The following is a 25,468-nucleotide window of genomic DNA, read 5'->3' as shown; positions in this document are numbered from 1 at the left end:
GGTGTCTTTAAATTTTAAAGTGGGGGGGTGCCAAATACTCTAGGTACGACCCTGGCTCAACTTACTCCCATAAAACCAAAACTTTTTGAAAACACTACACCTTAAGTAATTTCAAATGATGGTACACTTATTCTACCATGGTTTTTTTTTCAAAGTTTTTTTTTTTTTATATAAAATGTTCTTGGAACTGGATGGCTTCCCTAATTATGGCATGGTGACATCACTGGAACAGCTTTTAAAAAATATATATATAATAACCACATAATGGTAGTTATCTTGTCTCCACTGGTCGATTGCAGTACCTGTCTTTCTAGGCACACCCTCTGGGAACACTTACTTTTTAGTAGGCACTTTCTAAGCTTGTTTAACTCCATGCTCCAAAAATACAAAACACAAATGCTATCTGTTAAATAATAAGTTTATTTAGGATGGAGTTATATTTGCAATTTGCTGTGCAACACAAGTCTTAGACATCATATACTGTGATACATTCCAGTACATGAACAATTAGTATTTACAAAACATTTTCACAATACATTTACAAGGTCTTTGTCACATTAGGGTAAGAAGCTGTGAGATGAGGTAAAACTTATTTATGTATTAAGAAGAGACAACTACTGTTATCTTTCTCCTAGGAGAACCGACTGTTGGTTAAATCAGTGATAACGCTTCATTGTCATAAGTTTATCCAAGCATTATGCAGGGCCAACTTTGACCCTCTTGCAGGATAAACTCCAGGGTTGCCACTTCAGAAGCCATAGTGAAGCCAGCACACTTTGGTGAGTAAAAGGGCATTTTTCACAAGGTAATGTTCTGTCAGTGTACTAGATTAATAGCTTACTACCGACCTATAACTGGTATTGGACTATAACCATAAACCTTTGCATCCAGATATTTCTTGGGAGAAAGAATATGAAGATCTACTCTTGAGTACCCTTCTCAAACCATAATAGAAAGCTACACAACTGTTTATCTACGGTCAGCAGAAATTAAGTTCCAATGTGGTTGATGCAACTGGCTTCAGTACCAATGCCCCAGCTGATCTCACTGAAATATGTGCAAATACGTAAACATCTGATAATCAAGACAGGAACGTGAAAACATTCAGTTTAAAGATTAGCCAGCAATTAAAATATATTTACAAATAGCAACAATTAAAGGCACTTGCACTGGTAACTGACAAGGAGAAAAATGTAAAGAAGAAAAACAGCTGCCTTTTGTTAAAACCAAAAAAACGACAAAGTGAAAAAGCATGTGCAAAATATATTTAGTGTTGCAGCGCAAGAATCAGTCCAAAAGTACATCCATATTTCAGAAGGTCCTAGTGATTCAGTCTTACAAGCTTGTTGTATGAGAAGAAACATAGAGCCTGCTCCATTGAGAGTACTTAAGGGCTGATGCTAAAAACTCGACTATAGAGTGCCCGACCATACTAGCGTGTGAAGTTTGACAAGCGTTTGTATTACCTTGTGAAAAGACCCAGTTTCATACAGAAAGGCAGCACCCGTGTCTCGCATCACACCTTCATACCAACAACAGCCAGTCAGAGTGATATGCAGAGAATGAGAAAGGAGTATATCTGCAGGTATGGGACATCTTTCAGTCAATCGTCAACTCTCGATAGAGGCTGGCCTCTTATTTAAAGAGACAGTAATATTTAAAGATCATACTGATTGATATTCAAATACATATATGCAAGTGGTTCAGGGAATCTGTACTTTCAATGCTCCATTTTATTAAAGAGGGGTCTTTTTGTCTGTGCATTTTCTGGTAGATGACCGTGATTTGAAGTCTAGCTGTCTGTGCAAATAGCAAAACAATTTTAGTTTTAATTACAATTGTATTCCTGTGTCATTCTAATTACCTGGGGTTTTTTTTTTTTTTTTTTTTTAATGAAGAACTTCTTAAACAATGACAAAAGACAAGCAAGTCTCACGATCTGAATGTATCCATATATCTCTATATTTGGAGTTGTTACTGTCCCTTCAAATAAAAATATCTATTTTGATTTCTTAGACATAAATAACTGCTTTTAACGTACTTTTGTTATTTCTTGCAGTTGTAGTTTTGCAAATAAACGTTTACATACTTTTACAAACATCATAGAGCTGGTTTTCTTGGCTTCATAAAATGTTTAAATGATGCTATACGTTATGCATTATAATAGACCTGCTGCAATGGAAGTAGAAGCACAGAAGAGGGTTTATCTAATAAACCACAACAACCAAGACCTATTATAAAATGTAAAAGCACATAAAACAGCATAGTCATAGTAAGTAAGGAGTGGGAAAAAGTATCCATTACTACTTATTTAAACACAATGTTCAGTGCAAAGCTCCAAGTAAATAGATCTTTAAATACAGACTACCAAAGTGCACATCATTCATTTACATGAGCCTTCAGTGCCCAAGTAGTCTGCAAATCAACTAAAAATAGACACTTGTGGCAGTGGACATAAGGCTCAAAAATTTGGATCACACAATCAATAATACTACAGTTATGTATACAATCAATTAGTACATTAGTGCAATACTACAGGAGGCTATGGGACAGACCACACTCCTGTCAATGTCAGTCTAATCAATTTATGTCCTTGTTGCTTAGAAGGTAGGGAATATTCTGATATGCTGGTATTTGCTAACTAAAATATACTTTAGTCAAGGGGCTAAGTGAGTACTTAGGTTAAGAAATTGGTGTTTGTTGTGACAAGTATACTTATTTAACCCTTTGCTACTGTTGCTTTTGCAGTAAAAGTTGCATCATATGGGATTTGGCCCTTACAGGAGTTGCCACCTTAGCCATTTGAAACCCAACATTGATGATTTTACATGCTGTTGTAAAACACATACCCTTGATTGGTATGAATTCTACACACAACCAGGCAGCATTTGTCAGACCAAAATGAAGCTTGTAAAATTATCGGTGTTCAGTTTTAGATGGCGGAAGTAGCAACTCCAGATTCTCCAGAGCGTTAGAATACTTTAACAGTCTTAACTGTTTAGGTCTAGCAGTAATGACCATAACGTACACTGAAAATTGAATCACAAGAGTTTGTCTGCATTCTCCCTTTGGCACCCTCGTAGTAAAAATACTTATGCCACAATCTCAATACAAACAGACAGTTAAAATGGTCAGATGTAGTAATCAAGGTTCAATTAAATCAACGTTCAATGCAGACTCATGGTTAACTGTCTGGGTATTGGGTGGAGATGCAACCCAGAATATACCACCTGCATGACAAGAGCATTGTGCAGAGTGGATATATTCCCCATTATAACCTAGCTCAGGAGAATGGGTATATCTAATTCTTACCAGTCATCAGTTCTAGCAGGTGTGCTTATGTCAAAACATTTTAGAAATGACAGATGGTGTGTGATTTGAACTAAGTGAACCATTAATCCTCATATTGTTAAAAGGTATAGCAACGTTGTACTTTCTTTCATTACTGAAGGATAAAAAGCAAAAGAGTACTGTTACAATGAGGTGCAGCTGCTGTAACCTTTGAATGGCACTAAAGATGTCGTTTCTGCTGCCCCACTACCATGTATCCCCTAGATTTCTAGCTTTTGTCAATCTGTGTCCCTCTCCTCCTCAAGCTCCTCCTGATCAGAATTATAGGACTCCAGTCTTTGTTTGGATAGCAGATCCCTCCTTGCTCTCAAGCGTTCACACTTTGGGCACTGGTCAGACCGGAAGCAGCACTTGTGGTAACATGCTTTACATTCTGTAGGTTTGGAGGCAGAGGCAAATACAGAGAATTAGCAACATTCAACAGAATTGCTCATAACTAAACTTCTCAGCAGTAACAGATCTCTACATTAATTTTCCCTACAAACCAACAAGAACCTTGGTCTAAATACTCTGCATAACCTAAAAATTAAATGTAGAGGTACATGACTGGTGTGTTATTCGTATAATGTACTTGAAGCTGTATGTATTACGTACTGTTATAGCTCCATAAGACATCCCCTATACAGTACTATGGAGGCTTTTTATGAATAAACTGCATTACATTTTGATAAGTAAAAGGTACTCTGGGGGTACATGTAGTAAATTAAAAAAGTTAGCAATACAGGGGGAATTGAAAAAATAGAATTTTGGCCTCTAACAATTATCCTCTTATACTATACCCTCTGTATTGGAAAAACAAAGAAGTCTAAAAACGACAGTGTATCCTTACCTTCACACCTCCGACATTTGGTTAGCTCAAAAGGGAATATGACATCATCTTCATTCTGACAGAACTCACAGATGAATCCCTTTGCTTGGCATAACTACAAAGAAAAGGGGAGTCAAGATGATAAACCACCAACCCCAGTAATGAAGCATTTGGTGTGGTGATCAATCCTTACTACCCAAACTCTCCGACAAATGACTTATCCAAACATGTATACCAACATTTATAACTCAGTTTCATGTCCTGTCAAGTGAACTTTGCCCTCTATCGAGGATTTAAAAATATTAATGCTTCTGGCACTACCCCATTTATTATTAAAATAAAACAAAAATGTCCTACCATGCATTTAGCCACATGCACTGTGCCAAGTCTCACTAATTCTCTCAATTGTTGGACCAAATCTCCCTTTTTTATAGCTGAGAGGTCATTTAAGGAGAACAAGTGGAGATCTTCTGTGAGATGCCCAGACACTGTGTCATATGATTCCAAGACACTACAAGAGAAGATAAAATCGCTATACAACTGTAACAATGGAGAAAATATACACTCAATAAAATAACTTTATTAGATAAAGCTGCTCATTGACACATACCCACACAGCACATTGTATGACTGTTTCTTAAAACACATCAAGCACAGTTATATGATCCAAGTGACTTTACAATGGTATGGTTGTTGGTGGCAGACATAGTAGTTCCAGCATCTCAGAAAAAGCTGACCTCCTGACCTAGCATGTATGTTCACATACGAAGGTCTACGAAGTTTATAGAGAATGCTGTGATAAACTAAAAATATCCAGCGTGGAAGCACCTTTTTAATAGGAAAATAGATAGTTTTAGGCTGACAAAGGCCATAAATACAGTATATAAAGGCTGCAGGCTTACCTAAACATTCATGGACAGCACATACTACCTGCCCTTTGTCATGTTTCTTTTATTACTTTTATATGTATGTGCATTCAATTACGCCCTCTATCTATATTGATTAAAAAACTTTTAGGTTTGCACATTTACCAACAATATTTCATATTATTCAATTATTTGGCTGTGTAGGGGCATAAGGTTGTTTAAATATTGCATTGTTTCTATAAGGTTTTTGGCTGTGCACAGAGTTACAATTTGGTGCCATCCACAATGTTGTTTTGATTGCAGTGGGGTGCATGAGGTTATCTTGGAAAATACACAACGTAAGCAAAAGTTAAAGCAGCATGTGCTACGGCCCACCACTTCTCCGTGGGCCGGTTGAGACTCCGGCATAAACTCCACAGTTATCCAACACTGCACCGCACATGCAAAATGTCAATGAATTACATCACATGCTTAGCATAGTAGATGGAAGCTACAAGGGGGGCCCGTGTAAAGCCTAAGGTCGCATGAAACCAATTTATGTCATTGTTGCTAAGAACTAAACAGGTTTACCTAATAAAATAGCCACTGAGTGTGCACATCGGAAATAAACTGAGAAAAGCATACGATTCAACAATTCACAAATTAGAACTCCAAAAAATGTGGAAAAGGTATTCCATTTACAACACTACAGAATTGAATATGCTTACCCTTTGGCCAACCTGCACGTTTTGAACATGTTTTTCAAATGCACAAGTTGGATCCGTAGAAGCTGTGAGGGAAAGAGTAAATTACTTCATTAAGTTAAATTATCATCAAGTGACGCACTATTATAAAACATTTTTTTAAGATCGCTTTAGTGATCGGTACAATGAAGTTACCCGGACTTGCTCCAGTGCCTTCACTTTTCGGTAGAGGGAACTGTTGACATCTTGCAAGTTAAAGAGAGGGTCATTCCAAATCTTTGTTAGAAGATCTTTGGAGAAGTTGCTGACATAATACTTGCTGAAGTCCCATTTCCTCAGGATGCGGCCAGGGATGACAGACTGGGCATTTTCATGGCAACACTGGCAAAAGTACTTGCCCAAATACTCACAGTAACGGAGTCTTTTAATGTAATCTATAACAGTACCAAAATTGACAGAAGCAAAATAATCAATGGAGAAAATGTATTAAGTTTACAAAGCTGGATTCCCTATCCAACAGTGTTAATAATTGGCTTATTATTCAGTGATAAACTATCAATTAAGTAATGTCCTCTGGCACACTAGCTTGTAGATGTATCTGAAGTTCTCATGGATTAACTGGTGTTGGCAAAGTCGTGTTTACTGCACTAAAACAAAGAACTTGATCAGGTACAGTTTTACCTGGCTCTATCCTAATGCCACATCCAGCACAACGGTAATTCTGCTTCATCACTGCCACCTTCTTCCTATAACGACAAAATGGAGCAGACATGAATATTAGAAAGATATACAAAACTGCACCGGGGCAATCTGTCACTGCACTTACGTGGAAGCTGTATGGATGTTGAAGATGATTTGTGGACGTGGTGGAGCCCATTCCAAGTTCCCACGAACCCGTATACGCAGTTTGAAAATATCTGCATGCTCTCCGTCATCAGGAGAGATCGGTACTGAATCCGGTATCGGCAGAAGCTGCAAAAAAAAAAAAAAAAAAGGCATGCCATTAATTACACTGCACTTATATGTCAAATCCCTGCTGTGTTTTCATGGGGTCAACCAGATACAACTGAAAAACGTTAAGAAATCGACATCCTTTCCTGGAAATTGAGCGAGAAATATACTGTAAAGTTAGAGTATTAAACGAGCAAATTTCAATGTTACAGCACTCTTTGGCAGTGAAGGGGGTGCCATGTGCTCACCTACACTTTCCAAACTGTAGCACAGAATCGAAAAGAAAAAAAGTGGTGTCTCTCTCAGTCTATACAAAACATTTTATTTTAATAATAAGCCTATGACACATCCATCATGTCATCTCCTTTAACACCAAGGGCATACCTTCTGTGGTGCTTCATGCTCGGGAACCAGCCACTCTAGTTCAGATGCAGCGGGTAACTGCATCCCTTCAAACTGCTTCAGCAGACCCATGGCCACAGCTTCGGCAGAGTTGGAATGAAGGAAGGAGTAAGATCTGAAGGTGTATGAAAATAATATTGATGAGCATGCAATATTGTAGTTTATACAATAGCATTAGGGCTTTATTCTATTACCCCAAATAACTTGTGTCATTAATTTCCAACTCCATGCTATTCTCCATGTAAATTTCCCATTATAGAATGTTCAGCATGAATCAAACACAGCATATTTTACAACAAACATTCACTACTGATTGTTTACCTCCGTGAGAAAGGTGAACCAGATTTTTAAAACATGACCAAAAAACATTGATGATCAGATAGTTGTAGACAGTACTCACATTGATTCAGATGGTCGGCTACTGGAACACTTGTTGATATCTGCATCTAAACAGAAATAGACATAATTACATAGAATTAGAAAGGAAGCACCGGTTATTTTGATAATTTATAAAGTACCAACCGATCCTTTAGTACTGCAAGATGTGTAAAGAATATACAGACAGACGAGGAGATTGACATCTGTTAAAGACCATCTTGTCACACTGGAAATAACTCCACCACTGGACTCAAGTCTTATCAAGTTAAGACAAATACATCACAGTCCACAGTATGGCTTTTGTGATCAGCAACTTGGACTTTAATTTTAAAGGATTTTCCACTTAAAGAGATTGCTTATCTAAAGATCTTAAACTCACGCTGTACAGGTTCTCCACCATGAATAATATCACAGAGAGCATGAGCAAAACTAAACCCACGACAATGCTATGGAAATAGCACAATATTTTCACACCAAGGTCAATTAATCCCATACACCTCAGATCATCCCACACAAGCAAAGAAATGCCACTGTTTACATGCAAAGTGAGATATAATCAAAAGAGTGTGTGCCGTAAATTTCACCAATGCTGCATCACAGTGCAAAGTGAAGACATTAGACAGGAGAATCTTAAAATGTGTGTGAATCTCCCTCACCACCTCTTATCACCAATTTATTTTATACTACCTGAGAAGAACGAGGCCATTGAGGCAGAGAGTCCATTCCTATACATTACAATCTGGTTATGCCCATCATTACCATCTGCGTAATACAGTAACACAGGGCATTAATCAGCGGATGCCATCTACATCACTAAAAATGTTAAGCTAAGTCTATCTGTCATTTGGCTGCCACATACAGCATAAATGTACACTATATGACCAAAAGTATGTGGACACCTACCTGACCATAATGCCTTTATGGGCTTGCTGAACATAATATTACAAAACCTTGGGCATTAATATGGACTTGGACCCTATTTGCGGATAGAGCAGCCTCCACTCCTCTGCGAAGGCATTCTGCAAGATTTTGGAGAGTTTCTGTGGGGATTAGAGCCCATTCATCCAGTAAAGCATTTATGAGGTCAGGCACTGATGTTCGATGGGAAGGCCTGGCAATCTGTATTCCAATTCAACTCAAAAGTTTAGATGGGCTTGAGGTCAGGGCATTGTACAGGCCATTTGATTTATGGCATGTTGTCATAGGTCTTGCTTTGTGCACTGGGGCACAGTCATGCTGGAACAAAAAAAAAGGGCCTAGCCAAAACCCTGAAAAACAGCCCCAGACCATTATCCCTCCTTGTGAACAGCCTATTCCTGATAGGTACAAATCAAATGCTTTTTCTTTTTGTTGAGGTTAAGTAGGAGGAGTCATTACAGGTTGATATCCTGCAAGTTAACCAGAAAACCCATAGGAATAACAAACACACCAAACATAGCGTATACAAGCAAAGTCCAAAGCACTTCTGAGACCACCTTAAATCAAATGCAATACGGCAGCAAGCACCTAGACAACCCAGAAACAGTAAGAGACACAAAGGCCTCCATAGCGGCACCGCTCACGCACCCCTTAAAACCCAGCTGTAAACATGATGGCAGTCTTCAGCGGTGCCTCCTGGGACACTGCTCACAGAAAGGAGAAACCGCAGCCCTCGAGAACAGCAGGGAGAACTAAAATCTGAAATATGTTCAGAACAAGAAAATTCTGGGGATCAGAGTATAGGTGTTGCTTTATACCCTGTAGAAGGAGGAGGAGCGTATGGTTAATCCTTTTTATTTCAGACCCTCTTCCGCCTAAAAGGTTTCAGGATACAACCCAAATGCATACTATAGCCAGTGAAATATCCAGGTCCAAGTTTGTGGAATCCAGCATGCTGGTAAAGTGTTGTGTCTTTAAAATAGCAACAACAGATGTAACCTGAGGATGGAGAACTATTTGGAAAAAGTGTACTTTTGCCAGGACATAACTCCATTAAGACATGAGCAACATACCTTTGATTTCATACTGATCCACCTCATCTTCTGAGCCAGATTCCGACAGTTGCGTACAGTCATGCAAGTTTATCTGTAACCCACTGTCTGATACAACCACATCTAAAAGAAAAACAATCAGAAGTGTTCAACCGGATATGTCAACAGTGCAGCTCTATTCGTAATTAGAGGTCCACCATACTGATTTCTGCCCTTTATTTTGACCAAGTTATTTCAGATAATCAGCTAGACACATCCAGGGGAGCAATGACAAACCACAACACATTATACACAGAAGGTAACAAAACTTTTCGAATTTTCAAGAAAATAAAGTAGGCAACTATTACGAAATCCTTCGTTGGTGTTAGACTTTCCATTATCCTAAACTCTGGCTAATTACAATAAAGGGAGTACCAAGATAAGTTCCTTACCACTGGACTCTCCATCGCCTGAATTACTCAGTGCCCGACAAGTCCGGATCTGTTGCCGACGTAAATGGATTTTCTGCTTAAGCTCCCGAATCTCACGGTCACTGTCTTCTTCCTCTTCCTGAAGCTGCCTACTCATCATGTTACACTTCATGAGCTCAATGGCCGCAATTAGTGATTCGGCAATACTGAAGTGGGCATTTTCCTGGAAAGAATAGAAAAAGAATGTAATTTGTCTCACTGAGACTCAAATGGAAAGATTACAACAGATTATGACAGAATCTATAAGAACAGTTTGGCCAATGGAACAACTGAAATTCTAATGAAGATCAATAACATTACAATGGAATCATATGCTAGAACATTAAAATTGTGGAAAAAATAAATAATTAGATATACATTGTTGTAGCCGTGGCAAAATCACGGATTAATGTGTGTTAACATGCATGTTCACATTGTACCTTCTCCAGATCAGCACAGCTGCCAAAGTCCTGCTCAGAGAGATAGCTGATCAATGACTGTCCTTTTGAAGGCCTCCGAAATATGCAGTCTGAAGCATTCAAATACTGAGCGTTGTCTGCAAGCAACACAAAATTAAATTGAATTTAAATATAGGTACAACAACAAAAACGTTGTTTTGGTCTATTGTTTGAAGCTAGATGTTTTCATACACTTGACCTTTTGAGATTTTGAAAGTAAGATGAGGATCTTTGCAAAAACAATGTCATACAAAGTCAATAATAATCTCTTACTATGAGTACTATACACAGTGGGCTTATACACTCAAGTGGTATTTGTATTGCATGAGCGTCTGCAGTTCCTGAAACCTAGCAATTTTCTTCCTTTTCTTTTTGTAGCTTTTACTTTACTTTTGTATGCCTGATTATGAAACCCTGCTGCCCGTGCAGGCATGGTAGCTATAAAGGGTGTGCTACATGGGAAGGGATATTTTCCCCATGTCTGATATGAGAAGTCCATGGAATGCATTTAATGAATACTGATTTTATTAATTTTTTTTACCAATGCACTCCCTTTATCGGAGGACAGTGAGGCCACCATGCTGAAACACAGTTTGTTCAGTGAAATCCTCTCCTCCATAGACTTTCATTAGTTAGAGTGTCTCTCTCTGGACCGCTGAGCCATTCTTTTGTTTATCTCAGATAGTATGATAAGGAGTCGGAGTGTTTGTCTTGTAGATTGAGCTAACATAACAGAGGGTGATAAACAGCTGTCCGAAAACTAGAAATATTTTAAAGCACAATATTACTCCTCCTAAGGCAATACTAGGGGGAAAAAATGGAGGGAGTTCCCTTTTAAATTTGAAATAATGGAACATGAAGCTTTAACTCACTGTTCCCGATAACACTTGATAAGCAGACATACACTAAAAACTACTATGGCTTCCTTGCACAAGACAGCGATGCATGCACAAGACAGCGATGCATGCACAAGACAGCGATGCATGCACAAGACAGCCATGCATGCACAAGACAGCCATGCATGCACAAGACAGCCATGCATGCACAAGACAGCCATGCATGCACAAGACAGCCATGCATGCACAAGACAGCCATGCATGCACAAGACAGCCATGCATTGGCTGACGTAATTTTTCACGTAAATTAACTCAAACCCAGATACTAGTCATAATTTCTAAAACATTTTTGGTCTTTTGTATTGCAAGTGTAATAAATGCTATACGCTTACCTTGCTCCGAATAAGGAGATGATAAACTATTCAATTTTCCGTGAATGGCTTGGTTTTTCCTCAAAGCAAGGTCAGCATGAGATTCTACGGAGACAGAATAAGTCAAGGTTGCATGCAATGTTTACATCATACAAGGGTTAAACGGCATCTCCATGGAACGGGTGGGGGACATATTTGTAAAATGGGGGTGATATTCACAAGCAAATCTTGCTAAACGTTGCATCTTTAAAAATACCATACAACATAATACATATTGTTTGATTTATCAAAAGTTTGCAATGGATTTATTTGTAAAATTATAGGGCTGAAGAACGAAGGGAATTGGGAAACCACTGTCGGGACATGGACATTACCGTGCATGCAACACAAAAATACATTTAACAGGTAATAGCATCAGTTCTAAACAGTGCAGTAATGTAGCTGCTGAAACTAAGTAAACCAAAGGAACAGTCCAATTAGCAAGACTGTTATGGAGGGATGAAGAATAATAAAGAACAATATTGGGGAAAGGTTTTAAAATGATTTGTTTTATATAGCACCATTATACTCGGTAGCGCTGTAGAATGGGTGTAACCCCTGTGTTAAAACACTACACCAACTTAGCGACATAATACCCTCCACTCAACCAAGAAAACAGTCAGTCTTTAAATTACAGACTGAATAAGTGATTTGACTGTTTGACGATCGCGTACAATCCTTGAGTAATGTTTTGTGTTGAGTTTTTGAAACCTAGCCTAAGTCAAACGTCTGCAGCTCATACACATTAAATTATAACACTGTTATCACCAATACTTTTGCCAGGGAATAGCATTTTGTATAAGATGTTGGACCTGCCACAGGATCTTCCATTATTATAGTTATATTCCGACCGCCTCCTAGTGCAAGCATTAAGGGAGGTAAAGCAAGAAAAAAATATTAAGTCAAATGAATAATCACATAACAAAGAGTCCCCAACAGACCTGATAGAAGTCGATTTCCACCGCATTTCAATTTACTTCCTATTTTTGGGTTACTGCTGGCAAGCGAAAGCATCACGCAGAGGAGTGTGACAGCTTCTACCTTCACCAACCTCAGCCACAAGTGAAATGCTTGGCCAAATGAACAGAAACCATATGTTTGTGGCACCCACCCACAAGGTTTCCATTACAAAATACAAATGAGATGAAGTCAGTCAATTCATTTCCAGACGCTTGGTTGGACCCATAACTGAGATTTAATTGTCATCAGTGGAAAGGCGCTGAAAATATTTCTCAAACAGTTTCAGAACAAGGACATAAAGGCAAAAGCAACTTGACATACAGGAAATATCATCATAGAGAGGACTTTAGCCCAGGATCATTACCTTGATTTTTTCCCATGGCTACATTTGTATCAGAGTGTGAACGCATATGACTCTTTTTAGGGTGACCGGACCCACTGCTGGTTTGTCCCTCAGAGAAACTGGAGCGGCGCGGGACCGTGAGCAGTGATGAGCTGGGGGACACGGGGCTTGGGATGCCTGGAATCTCAGCTTTGTGTGTGCTGCAAGGGAAGAGGTTGGAACTGCTGCTGCTGTTGCTACTACTCGATGCACGGCGGCTCATGTTTCCAATAGCCAGGTACTCAGGACCATCATCTGCCTCACTGGGTGGATCATCTTGGCTGACAGCCTCCTCACTGTGACTGGTAAGGGTGCTGACACTCATCTCACTAACAGGTGAAAACGGCTCCCGTGGTGAAACGTCACAGGAAGGTGGGACAAAAAGTTTAACTGAATCGTTCTCAGGCAGAGACGTGCAAACTTTGTTCAGGTTGTTTTGTTGATCAGTCAAACTGGGGAGCAAATCTAAGGGAAAAGATATCAAATTACATATTTAATTGGCTGAATAGATACACAAATACACACAATTTACTTTACAGTGCGTTATCAAAATCTAATGCAATACACATTTACACTGCAGCCCATCAGTGTCATTTTACACTAGGATGTTGAGGTAACCTCGTTCTTCACACATGGTTTTTAAATTCCTCTAGGTATATACTCAGACATTCCAGTTTTGTGGTATAAATAGCTGTCACGGCGTACCAGAGAGCCATCTCTTGTAACCACAATCAGTCAGTTCTCAGTCAATCCTCAAAAGGGCTTTTTTGAAGCCAGGTAGACTATTTTCTTGGCAGGGTACATTGGGAATGCCCATCATGCCCTCCATAAAGTACTGCCTGGCTTCAGGAGGAGGAAAGGAGGAGAGTTGTGGTAAGAATACAGAAACAGAAGTTAGTTAAAATAGGGGAAATATGTGGAAAGTATGAAGGAACAAATATTACATGGCAAAGAGCAAGTAATGATGTCAAGCATAAGACTCAAACTTATTGCATTATATGTAAAAATATCACCAAAGGATTTCCTGGGGGCCATGTAATGTAGATAAACACACACCCTTCATGTTCTTACCAGCAGCAGGAAGACTACTGGGGACCTGCAAGCTGTTGTATGGGTTATACAGCGAGTGGCGCGGGTTGTCCGTGTACGGAATACAGGGAGATCCTGACAGGGTTGTAAAATCCACATTCTTTCCTGACATTGTGAAGTCCTGTTTACCAGCAAGCTGACAATACAGAAGATGAAACAGTACAGGGTTAATATATGATATTTATAACTCTGAGAAATGAACATGCAGAACAACTCTGGCTTTTCACGCATTCTTAGCATGTGTGGAAATAAGCATGTGTGGAACACCCAAGAACATTTTAACTACGAGATATGTTATTAACAAAATCATTCCTTTATAAGACTATAGGTTAGTGATGTTATAATATACTTGCAAATGTCTTCAGAATTCTATGGTTTAAGTAAAATATTAAGGTTAACCCCTTAATGCCAGGTGATGTAGGGGATACTCCACAACCTGGTCCATCGGGATCAAGGAAATATCTCTTACGTCATGGGGTTTTGGCACCAGCAGGGTGAAATTGCTCCTAGTGAAAGGGAGATCAAGCTGTCAAATGGCAGCCTGGTGCCCCCTCTGACAGCTGGGATCAAAATGTGTGCCTACAATCTGTAAGTTTAAACGTGACATTGCTCATATTGAGCGTGGTTACATTGTACAGGGATTTAAACGCCTGTACAGAAGCGATCAAGTCTCCTGCTGTAGTAACTCACTGCTGGACATCTTCCGTTTGTGAAAGGAAGTAAGCATAATGTGTCTTTGACCTGGTGTACTAAGTTTCATTGGCTGACCATGGTCCTAAACATTACCCTTTTCTTTGTGTACCAGATATTGATTTGATTTAGATTGTTCTTCGTTTCCGTCACTTTGCATTTTGTTAAACGATACAAACTACTCACATTTGTGAAAGCATTCTTACACACACACACACATATATATATATATATATATATATATATATATATATATATATATATATATATATATATGTTTACATCTACCTAAATATTTGTACAGTACTGTGTAATTGTGTGTGTGTGTGCGCTCAATGATGTAATTTTATATCGGTTTATTGCGTATTTAATACTGACAAACATTGGTTCAAAACATCTTCCTCAAATAGACTGTAAGCTCGTTTGAGCAGGGCACTCCTCACCTGTTGTCTCTGTTAGTCAATTTGTTTACATAAAACAATACATAATAATAATATCCTCTGTGCATATGTACTGCATGGTTAGACTGCAAGAGATGTATGGTCTACTGATGCATAACAAATGGTATGTTTTACACCTCTGAGGCTCCATGGCAGAAATATAGACGTTATTTCTGTTATCTGTTTCATTGACGATTTACTGGGGCTTTAAATTTGTTTTTGTTTTGTCCTATAGTTAACAACCTACTAGACGAAAAAAGAACTCTAGTGCTCACCACAGATGTGTCTATCTGAGCCAGCAACCTGGGGTTATTCTGTTCCACTGCCTCCAGACACTGGAACATTGCATTGACGTGAGCCTCACTCAGCAGAAACGCAGAGACTAATAAAAAAAATAAAAAAATATTATATATATATATATATATATATATATATATATATATATATATATATATATATATATATATATATATATATATATATATATATATATATATATATATATAACCGGAGATTAAGTCAGAAACCAAAAAAAGCTTACTTCTCAATGTGCGTGTTCTTTATGTCTGAAACCCATACAGGTACAGCATCACCTCCTTTAATGCAATGCAATGCATTTACAGATTCATATAACCCAATTTTAAAGGGGAAGTAACCTATGACCAATTCATGCCCACTCTTTTTTTTCAGTTCCCTATTACTTTCATTTCCTGTGAAAGTGAAACTGGCACCCAGGTGTTGGGGAAAGTTTTGTATTGTAGAAATAAAGCCATATAGTTTGCTGGCTACAGAGGTAAATAATGCACCCATCTATAAAAGCCTAAATCACAAAGACAGCTATAAGGCCTTTTACCAAAAACAGATTCAAACAGACCATTGTATGCACCTACTTAACACAATATAGTGCTGTAGTATACTGCCTACCGTATAGCTATACTGGAAAACAGTAACACTATAATTAAAATACACACCATGTTTGCTCGATTATAAGAGGACTCCTGAAAATTTGAATATTAATTTAGGAAAAAAAGAAAATGCCTGAATATAAGACTACCCTATAGGAAAACACATTAATTCACATGTTAACTATTTTTTTCATATTTAATAAAAACTATGATTGAGAAAAATGCATTTCTTGTTTTTGTTTCCTTTTATTTGTTAACCTAACCCCCGGATATGCCTTATACCCCTTATATGCCACTCTGCCCCACAGAAATGACTTATACCCCCTATATGCCACTCTGCCTCCCTGATATTCCTTTTAGCCCCCTATATGTCATTCTGCCTCCCTGATATTTCTTTTAACCCCCTATATGCCATTTTTGCCTCACTGATATTCCTTTTAACCCCCTATATGCCATTTTTGCCTCACTGATATTCCTTTTAACCCCCTATATGCCACTATGCCTTCAGAAAGCCCTTATACCCCCCACATATGCCACTCTTACACTCTTCCGTCTTACCAGTGCTTTCCTACACTTCTCCCTGTGCTTCAGATTCCTTGGCGGCAGCCGGTGAAGGTCTGCGCGATGTGCAGCAGCGGAGGTTGTCTACGGACATCGCACAGACCTGAACTGGCTGCCGGAGAGGAGTATCTTGGTCCCCTGCAGCGCTGCGGGGGATCTGGAGCTTAGTCTTGTAGTCAGACCTCTATTTGAGGTCGGATTAGAAGACAACCTCGAATATAAGACAATGGTTATTTTTCAGAGCATTTGCGCTGAAAAAAACCTTGTCTTATAACCGAGCAAATATGGTATTTTACCAACGCGGGTATTTTTGTTCTTGTTTTACTACCTATCCAAAACTTAAAGTCACGCCCTTACCGGGGAACTTTCTGGCTTTGGCTACACAGAGTCCCCCTCACGGGATAGGGGTAGGAGGTCCCGCTGTCATCACAGGATGCTCCATTACAATTTTGTTGGAGGGGTAGCGGGCAGGGAGTGGGGCCTGCTGCAACGCTGCTACCGCGACCCAGTTTCATTTTAGTGACCCAGAGAAGCAGCACTTCACCTGGAGTCTCAGGGCAAAACCCAGGGAGCTCCCAGGTATGGCCATGTCTCTTGCTCACTGAATGCACCAAGTCTGCATTCTCAACCCTCACTGTCTGGGCGAGCAGTCGCTATTACCTGAATAAAACTTGCGGGTGTATTGGCGGTTCCCCAGCAGGGCTTTCAGCTGGGCTGACAGACAGTGGAATTGTAAGCTGTGCTGCAGCCAAAGCTGACCATTCTCTTCACCGGTACTCTCTCCATTTCTTCGACTGTTTTCATAGAAAAGCAGAAACTGGATAAAACCAGAAAGAGAAGATCAGAAGATATAACTACAAAAATTCAATCACTTGTGTACTATTTAAAGCAGGGGTGTCCAAGTTTTTTCTGCAGTGGGCCACTTCATCAGAATTGTATATGTGCGCGGGCCGCACTCATTTTTCACTGTGACAAAAAATATGGCCTTTAATAAAATATGCAGATTAAAATAAAGTAAAATGACACAAAACCTTTACTCTTCCTCTCACTGATTTCTGGGCCTAGAAAGTTTTGCGACTACAAATTCAGGATTCCCTAGATTTATTCTAGGGATGAACTAAAATGAAAATTCTGGACCAAAACATTCAGGGTTCACTTAGCCAAAACCGAAAATGGCCCCCACCTTTAAAAATAATAATAAAAACTCACATTTTTAATAAAAGTAGGTAACACACAACTGGACAAAATTAGCAATATGACTTGGCAACCAGTAAATGCTGGCAACCCAGGCAACCAGTAAATGCTGGTACCTAGGCATGATGGGACTGTGCTCGCTGTGATTGCTGTTAGCAATCACACTCCTATCATGCCAAGTCAGCCAGTACATGCTGGTACAGGGTGGCTGTAAGTGATGTGCAGACCCCATACTGCTGGCAGCATCACTACACAAGGGGGGCAGCTAGCTAGGTTTCAGCATGTACTGGCTGACTTGGCATGATAGGAGTGTGATTGCTAACAGTAGTCACAGTCCCATCATGCCTAGGTTCCAGCACTTACACATCCATCCAGTAAATGCTGGAACCTAGGCATTATGGGACTGTGATTGCTGTTAGCAATCACACTCCTATCATGCCAAGTCAGCCAGTACATGCTGGTACAGGGTGGCTGTAAGTGCAGACCCCATTCTGCTGGCAGCATCAATACACAAGGGGGGCAGCTGGCCAGGTTTTTAGCATGTACTGGCTGACTTGGCATGATAGGAGTGTGATTGCTAACAGCAATCACAGTCCCATCATGACTAGGTTCCAGCACTTACACATCCATGCTATCACACACACACACACACACACACTCTCATTTACTCATATAATCATTCATTCACAGATTCATTCCCTCAATCACACACACTCATTCAAACACCCTCCCCACCCCCTTACCTGCACCGCAGCTCCTCGATGCCGCTTACAGACTTCAGCAGGGGGCGCGGCCTCCCTCTGCCTTCTCTGCTAAAGCACAGAGGAAGTAGGATGTCACGTGAACTCCGCTTCCTCTGTGCAGTCCAGAAGACCCTCCCACAAGTAAGTAGCAGGGCTTGAGGTGCGGCTCGCGTAAGATCGGTTGCCCTGGTTCCCAAAATGGGAACTAGGCTTTTCCTCTAATATGCTTTAAATCAGGGGAGTCCAACATGCGGCCCGCGGGCCAAATGCGGCCCGCGGGCCGCATGTTGGACTCCCCTGATTTAAAGCATATTAGAGGAAAAGCCTAGTTCCCATTTTGGGTTTTTCAATGCACTGGAGTCCACTCAACCAGGTGCCAGGGGTTAGTCGAGCACTGGTCCCCAATATGCATTTAATTTAAAACTTGGGCTGCTGGAGACCACATAAGAATGAGGAAAGAATGTGAAACAATATCGTGAAAAGTTTCTGCATCATAGCTCGTTTAGCAAGTTTTCTTCCTTCCTCTTATACTCTAGCTCTACATTTTCTTCCTTCCCTCTATAAACTAACCCTGTTCTTTAAGGCACATGGGGAAAAAAATATGAAATGTCACCCAACAGCCTTGTAAACACTTAAGTAAGTCATCACTGATATAGAGCAGAGATACTATACGTACTTTTTGTGAAAGCTTATAGAAAATACAGGGTGATGTGCCCCGGAGAAATAATGAAACTTTCAGGAATGCCTGCGCTTTGGGGTTGTAACCTTTATGTGGTATTTACTTTGAACATTACACTGCAGGAAAACACCGCAACACACTCAGCCTGTCTCCAAACATCATGCATGTCTCACCTGTTCCACCTGTGGAGATACGACTGGCTGAAGGGTTTGACTACTCTTCACAAAATTCCAGTAATCTTGATGCTTGCAATAGACCTGATCACAGACTAGACCATGTTGGAGGATGTCGCTCATATCACGACACAGTCTTTGCAAACCGCCATATTTGGACCACACGTTACGGCTGTTCCCAGACACCAGTCCTTCCACTGTGGTCTTAAGGTTGTCCAAAAGTTTCCAGTGTTCAGCCCTGCAGATTGTTACACATACAGAATTGTGAGGAACACAAAACTGATGAGAACAGGAAAGTAGATATGAGCCTTGCTGACACAGCAGCTAAATCACAAATTGCTGCGCAAAGAATTCAAACTTTGACATATTAAAAACAGGCTTAGGGTGGGCTGGTGATTCAATGCATACAGAACAGAGCAGTCATTTTACAAATTCTCTGACAAACGATGCCACCCGGGATCAGCTATATCTGTAACGGAACAAACTTAATTAAAACTATAAGAAATGGAAGTGAAACCATTATGGGAAATACCAAGTCTTTTCCCGTCTACAAGATTTCACTCGAGCTGCCCCATATATATCTGGAATCTACTCCCAAGGAACCTTCAGCTTTCACCCTCCCTCCCAACATTCAAGAAACATCTGAAAACCCACTTCTTCAGAGAAGCCGCACCATCTTAGCTGCAAGAACTTCCTTGTCATTGATACAATCGCCACACTACCTCTCACCCTTTCTGTATGCCTTATGTTTGTCACCCCACTCCCTCAAGATTGTAAGCTCGCGAGCAGGGCTCTCTCCACCTAATGTATCGGTTTGTCTTAGTCTGTCGATTCTTGTCTTGTCATATCCCTTGAATTTATGTATTGTATTAAGCGTTGCATAAACTGTTGGGGCTATATAAATAAAAGATAATAATAATAATAAGAGGGAGTGAGAGCGTCATCAGTAGAGAAAAATTGGAAGATAAGGAGAGTATGTGATAATAAAAGCACAGATATAGGAAATTTAGTGTTTTAGATGATCCAGAAGGAATGTGTGATACCAAAATTTAATTCACTACTATTGTAGCATCTCATACAATGTTTGTAAAGAAGACAAACCGGAAACTGTGCAGAACAGGCGAGGGACTGGAGTTAAGTACTACAAAATAGCAGCAAATCCAATTTAAACAAAACTAACATTTCTTAGAATACACAGCATTTAGGAGACAGATTTGGCTATTTTAGCCATAGCTGAAGGCACATTGAAACACTGTATTCAAGTCTGGCTAAGCTTGATGGGATTTGTACCCCACCACAGCTAGTCTGTAAAAGGTTATGTTTACCTTTCTACAAACCATGTAAACAAGAGACTTTTATGGCTAGTTAAACAAAATAACGATAAAATGTCTTCAGGCAAATCCCTTATCCACCTCCCTCTGACACGACATCATTTCTAATTCAAAGCACTCTATATGTTATTATTGACCTTGCCATCTGCTCCCTTTTTAACAGCACGCCGCACCATGCTAAACATTAACATATTGTCCACAGACTGAGGAGACTGACTGAAAACACTGACATAACTGTTTCAGGATAGTATACTAAGGCGATGCAGTCTGTAATCAAATTATTGACTAAAGGAGTTGCAAGACACAGTAACACAGGATTTCGCTACAGAATCAAAAACTCTCATAAAGGCACCAAGCCTAATATCTAATATGCTTTTAAATTCTACTCAGATAATAAATTACATTTATATTGCAGGATTAAACTCAATGAATGAAATGAATGAATAATTTAAACTAGAAGTAGCATAGGTTCACATAAGACTTACAGCAATCTACTCAAATAAAATTTCATTATTTTTGACACCAAAAAATAAAAAAAAAATCCTAATTTTATTAGAGGGGAACACTCTATATAAAGAGGCTGCTAGGCCTCTTTATATATTTGTCCATTTTGCAAAGGTATGGAGGGATTCTGCAGGATCCCACCATACGCATTTGCCCGTTGCCCCACTCCTCAGCTTGCTGCCATGTAGCTGCAGATGTGTTCAGCCAAACGCACCAGGGCAGGGCTGGCAGCCTGCAGCCTGGGGGGAAAGTCTAGTCAAGTGGCCCATTGTGCCACCGTATCAACCCACCATCCATGCACATCTTTTCCTGATTTTCTAACACATATTGATGTAATGGGATTGAGAGTTCATCAGTACACTAAAAATCATACATGGGACACATGAAGCCACAATTTAGTGCCACTAATCCTTTTTAATAAAACATGCAGATTAAAAAAAGATTAAATAACACAAAACCTTTACTTTTCCTCTCATTGATTACTGGGCCTAGAAAGTTTTGTCCTTTGAAGTGACTACAAATTCAGGAGGGTGTTTTATCTCTGGATAAGTAAAAATTAAATATTTCAATTTATTACTACATTAAGTAAAGTGCAAGAAAACAGATGACCAAATACACAGCAGGACATGCTCTGCCACACCGACACCCAAACACACACACACACCAAGACAGGCTCTGCCATACCGACACACACACACACCCCAAGAGAGGCTCTGCCACACCGACAACCAAACACACACCCACCAAGAGAGGCTCTGCCACACCGACAACCAAACACACACACCAAGAGAGGCTCTGCCACACCGACAACCAAACACACACACCAAGAGAGGCTCTGCCACACCGACAACCAAACACACACACCAAGAGAGGCTCTGCCACAACGACAGACACACCAGGACAGGCTCTGCCACACAGACACCCAAACACACACAGACCAGGACAGGATCTGCCACACCGACACCCAAACACACACACCAAGCCAGGTTCCGCCACCCACTGGACAGGCTAAGCTACAACAATTAAAAATAAATATATCAGATGACACAACTAAAACCCAGCTTAGAAATACATTTTCGCCAGCATGTTGTTATATGTGGACTTAAGTTGGGTAATAGACAAAGCCTTAATTACACAGTTGAACTGTTGTCTACCTGCCCATATGTGGCTCTTTTTTTATTGTATGCACCCTCAAAAAAATGGTTTTTAAAAAAACGAAATAAAAAATTGTAAGAAAGTTAACAAAGTTTATGGAATTATACAGCAACCTGAAACCTCCAGATCACTCAACAATAGCTTGGTCTGCATTCTAGGGAAACATTAGGACAAGAATATATTAACTAGTAACAGGAGGGTGCCATTGTCACTCTACACAAGTATCGTTCTGCCCTTCAGTCAGTAAAAGGAGGGTAGCTGGGTCACTCTGGCTTTTAACCATTAACAGAACGGTGGCCTGACCACTGAGCTCTTTACTAATAACATCATCATTCTGCCCTTGAGCAAATTAGAGGAGACTGGCAGGGTCACCATGTTGCACTGCAAACAGCAGAACTGTTTGGGTCTACAAGCAACTGTCATGGCCCTACCCACGCAATTCATGCACAAAAACCCAGATACCCATATAAAGAGGGAGCCAATGGACTTTTTATATAGGGCCAACAATTTACACAGCGCTTCTTTCAGTACATATATTTAAAGGGTATGACAAGACTAGAACTGACAGACTAAGCCAAGCCGATACATTAGGTGGAGTGAGCCCTGCTCGCAAGCTTACGATCTTGAGGGAATGGGGTGAGGAACAAAAGGTGTTCAAGAAACTTCTCCAGTAATAGAGGGTGCAGGTAAACTGGTGCTTTATCACACAGTTCCATCCTCTACAAACAAACAGCAGGTTGCTATGCCTTTTTCAATACAAACACAATGGTGGAATAGTCAATACGTCCAAGAAGGCAAGATGTTTTCCCATCAGGTGTGGGTGCTGTGCCCTGTACTAGAGGGCAATGTTGCTCTGTCCTGTCCTAAAACCTAAAGGGATGTAATGATGCTTATTTCCTTCATCCAAGTAGAAAGAAAGGGCCAGGCTTGGCAAGACAAGAAAGACATCAGTTTCCTTTTCCTGGGGACTGCATTTCCACTCAGACACTCAGTAGCTTGTCACATTGACTAAATGTGCTGATGAGTCGTGATCAGTCTTCCCTCTAATCAACATACTTAAGATATATAGGTCAGCAGAAAATACAAGTGGCCAAAATCCACTAAGCAGTGTTTTCATATCAGGGACTGGAGCTCAGCATCGTGTAAGTTTAGATTCACCATTTGCTCGCTGATGTCTTATGTCACTAATGTCTGATGCATGTTGAGAAACACACAAGAATATCTAGAATCTTAGTTTGTGCTCCAGAAACACTGAAATGATCTGATTGAAGATCCAGTGGAGCTGTGGATTATTACTATTATATTTCAGAGAAAGACACCCAGTGTAATTAAAATGCAACCCTTGCAAGGTTATCTCTTAAATCAACCTTTACCCTGCCAAAAATGAAACTAATTGACATTTACAATGTTAATTAACGCATAGGCTACAATTGAACTAAAGCTATTGTTGCAATACTTGAAGTCACTGTGACAATTTCCATTGCTAACCAGGTGACTAGTCAGGGCGGGTCATGTATACATGTATATGGATCCTCCCACAGTAAATACGTAGGGGGTCCCATACAATGAACACATGCTGCTCACCCACATTTATGAATGGCCACCCTGACCTTTAGTGAATATGTCTTTGCTACTGGCGTCTCCTCACAAGCCTGCATCCGTACAGTAGTACCAACGGTAGTGACCCTGTGTATTATATGTGTGTGTATGCTTATGTGATAGATTTGAACGTGACATATATGTACGTAAACCGCTAAATATACTATATTTAACACGTATGTACTAGCTATTTGTAGGAGTAAGCCATGTCTCACCTGACAGGCTCCGTTCGGTGCAGGCCGCTGATCTCCATGTCCGCTCCCGGTGCCGATACTTTCCATCATACGTCAAAACACTGAGCTAAACCCTTCCCAACCCCGCCCACAAACAACCGCCGGCACTTCCGGCAAATCACGGAGACTACAATTCCCAGAGCACACCGCGCGAGTAGGCTTCTCTCAGCGGTGCTATAACTGTCGGTACCCGTAGTTAGAATGTATATCTGTGGGGGTGAAAAGGGTCCTAAGGGATAAACAATTTCTTTGTAACTCAAATAGAATTTCTGCAGGAACCAGTATATATTTGTCATGTTTTGCTTTAGTATGTATTGGTGTTTGAGAAACACATATACAAATATTATTTGTTCCGACGCTTCCACCATATTTAAATAGCAAAAGTGCTAGAGAATTAGTTCTAAAACACTTTTCTAGTGCTTTGCTCACACAGCCCCCTCTCCATGGCCCGCATCTTACCTTGCTTCATTTGCGCTGTCAATGCAACCTGCTGCAGGGTAACGTAATGAGTGTTATGTGGCCACGCTGGGAACCTTGGTTACCGGAGGCAATACAAGCAGCCAGATTACTATGTTGGAGCAACCTTCGGCTGTTATGGCTGCTGGAATCTGATCCGCCAATGCCAGAATACTATGATGGAGCATATCTGGTCGATGTGGCTGGCGGGAACAGCGGGAGGATGTGCCAGGATTCTGTTCTAGCCTTCAGAATTGCTGCATCAGGTTCCAGCATAGTGTTTCCAGCTATCAGAGTTGCCAGAATATGCTCCGTCATAGTATTCCGGCAGCAATAACAGCCAGAGGATGTTTTGGCGTAGTATTCCCGCAGCACTAACAGCCAGAGGATGCTCCAGCACAGCATTCCGACAGCAATAACAGCCAGAGGATGTTCCAGCATAGTATTCAGGCAGCAATAACAGCCAGAGGATGCTCCAGCATAGTATTCAGGCAGCAATAACAGCCAGAGGATGCCCCGACATAGTATTCCGGTAGCAATAACAGCCAGAGGATGCCCCAAAATTGTATTCAGGCAGCAATAACATCCAGAGGATGCTCCAGCATGTAATCTGGCAGCAATAACAGCCAGAGGATGCTCCAGTATAGTATGCTGGCAGCAATAACAGCCAGAAGATGCTCCCTATTTAAAGTATATTTTGTGTTAATTTATCTATTATCTATACCTAATTATACAGGTGCTGTATATTTTTGTGAGATGTTGTTTGTATATATGCCCTCACCTCTTTACACTTGGCAGCTTAAACTAGACTT

The 25,468-nt window shown here is 40.3% G+C and overlaps 1 protein-coding gene across 4 annotated transcripts; it reads right to left on the bottom strand.

Moving 5' to 3' along the window:
- Positions 1 to 1,763: 1,763 nt before the first annotated feature.
- On the bottom strand, positions 1,764 to 24,273 carry RUBCN (rubicon autophagy regulator). Of its 4 annotated transcripts, none has more exons than XM_053459365.1 (20): positions 24,183 to 24,273; positions 19,379 to 19,616; positions 17,250 to 17,406; positions 15,399 to 15,505; positions 13,961 to 14,129; positions 12,887 to 13,369; positions 11,545 to 11,628; positions 10,299 to 10,414; positions 9,841 to 10,042; positions 9,431 to 9,532; positions 8,127 to 8,201; positions 7,462 to 7,507; positions 7,044 to 7,176; positions 6,535 to 6,680; positions 6,390 to 6,454; positions 5,904 to 6,142; positions 5,733 to 5,794; positions 4,517 to 4,670; positions 4,181 to 4,274; positions 1,764 to 3,724 (listed from the first exon to the last, which is right to left on the bottom strand). In XM_053459365.1, the coding sequence occupies exons 1-20, from the start codon at positions 24,218 to 24,220 to the stop codon at positions 3,570 to 3,572; spliced, it is 2,865 nt and encodes a 954-aa protein (XP_053315340.1). In that variant the 5' UTR covers positions 24,221 to 24,273; the 3' UTR covers positions 1,764 to 3,569. The 4 variants fall into 4 exon arrangements, with proteins under 4 accessions (XP_053315340.1, XP_053315341.1, XP_053315342.1 ...); XM_053459366.1 differs by having other exon boundaries at positions 13,976 to 14,129; XM_053459367.1 differs by lacking the exon at positions 8,127 to 8,201.
- Between the last annotated feature and the right edge of the window lie 1,195 nt (positions 24,274 to 25,468).

This window comes from Spea bombifrons, chromosome 3 (genome assembly GCF_027358695.1).
Source record: "Spea bombifrons isolate aSpeBom1 chromosome 3, aSpeBom1.2.pri, whole genome shotgun sequence".
Taxonomy (NCBI): Eukaryota; Metazoa; Chordata; class Amphibia; order Anura; family Pelobatidae; genus Spea; species Spea bombifrons.
The sequence above is the reverse complement of the archived record's forward strand: the minus strand, read 5'-3'. Positions and strand labels throughout refer to the sequence as shown.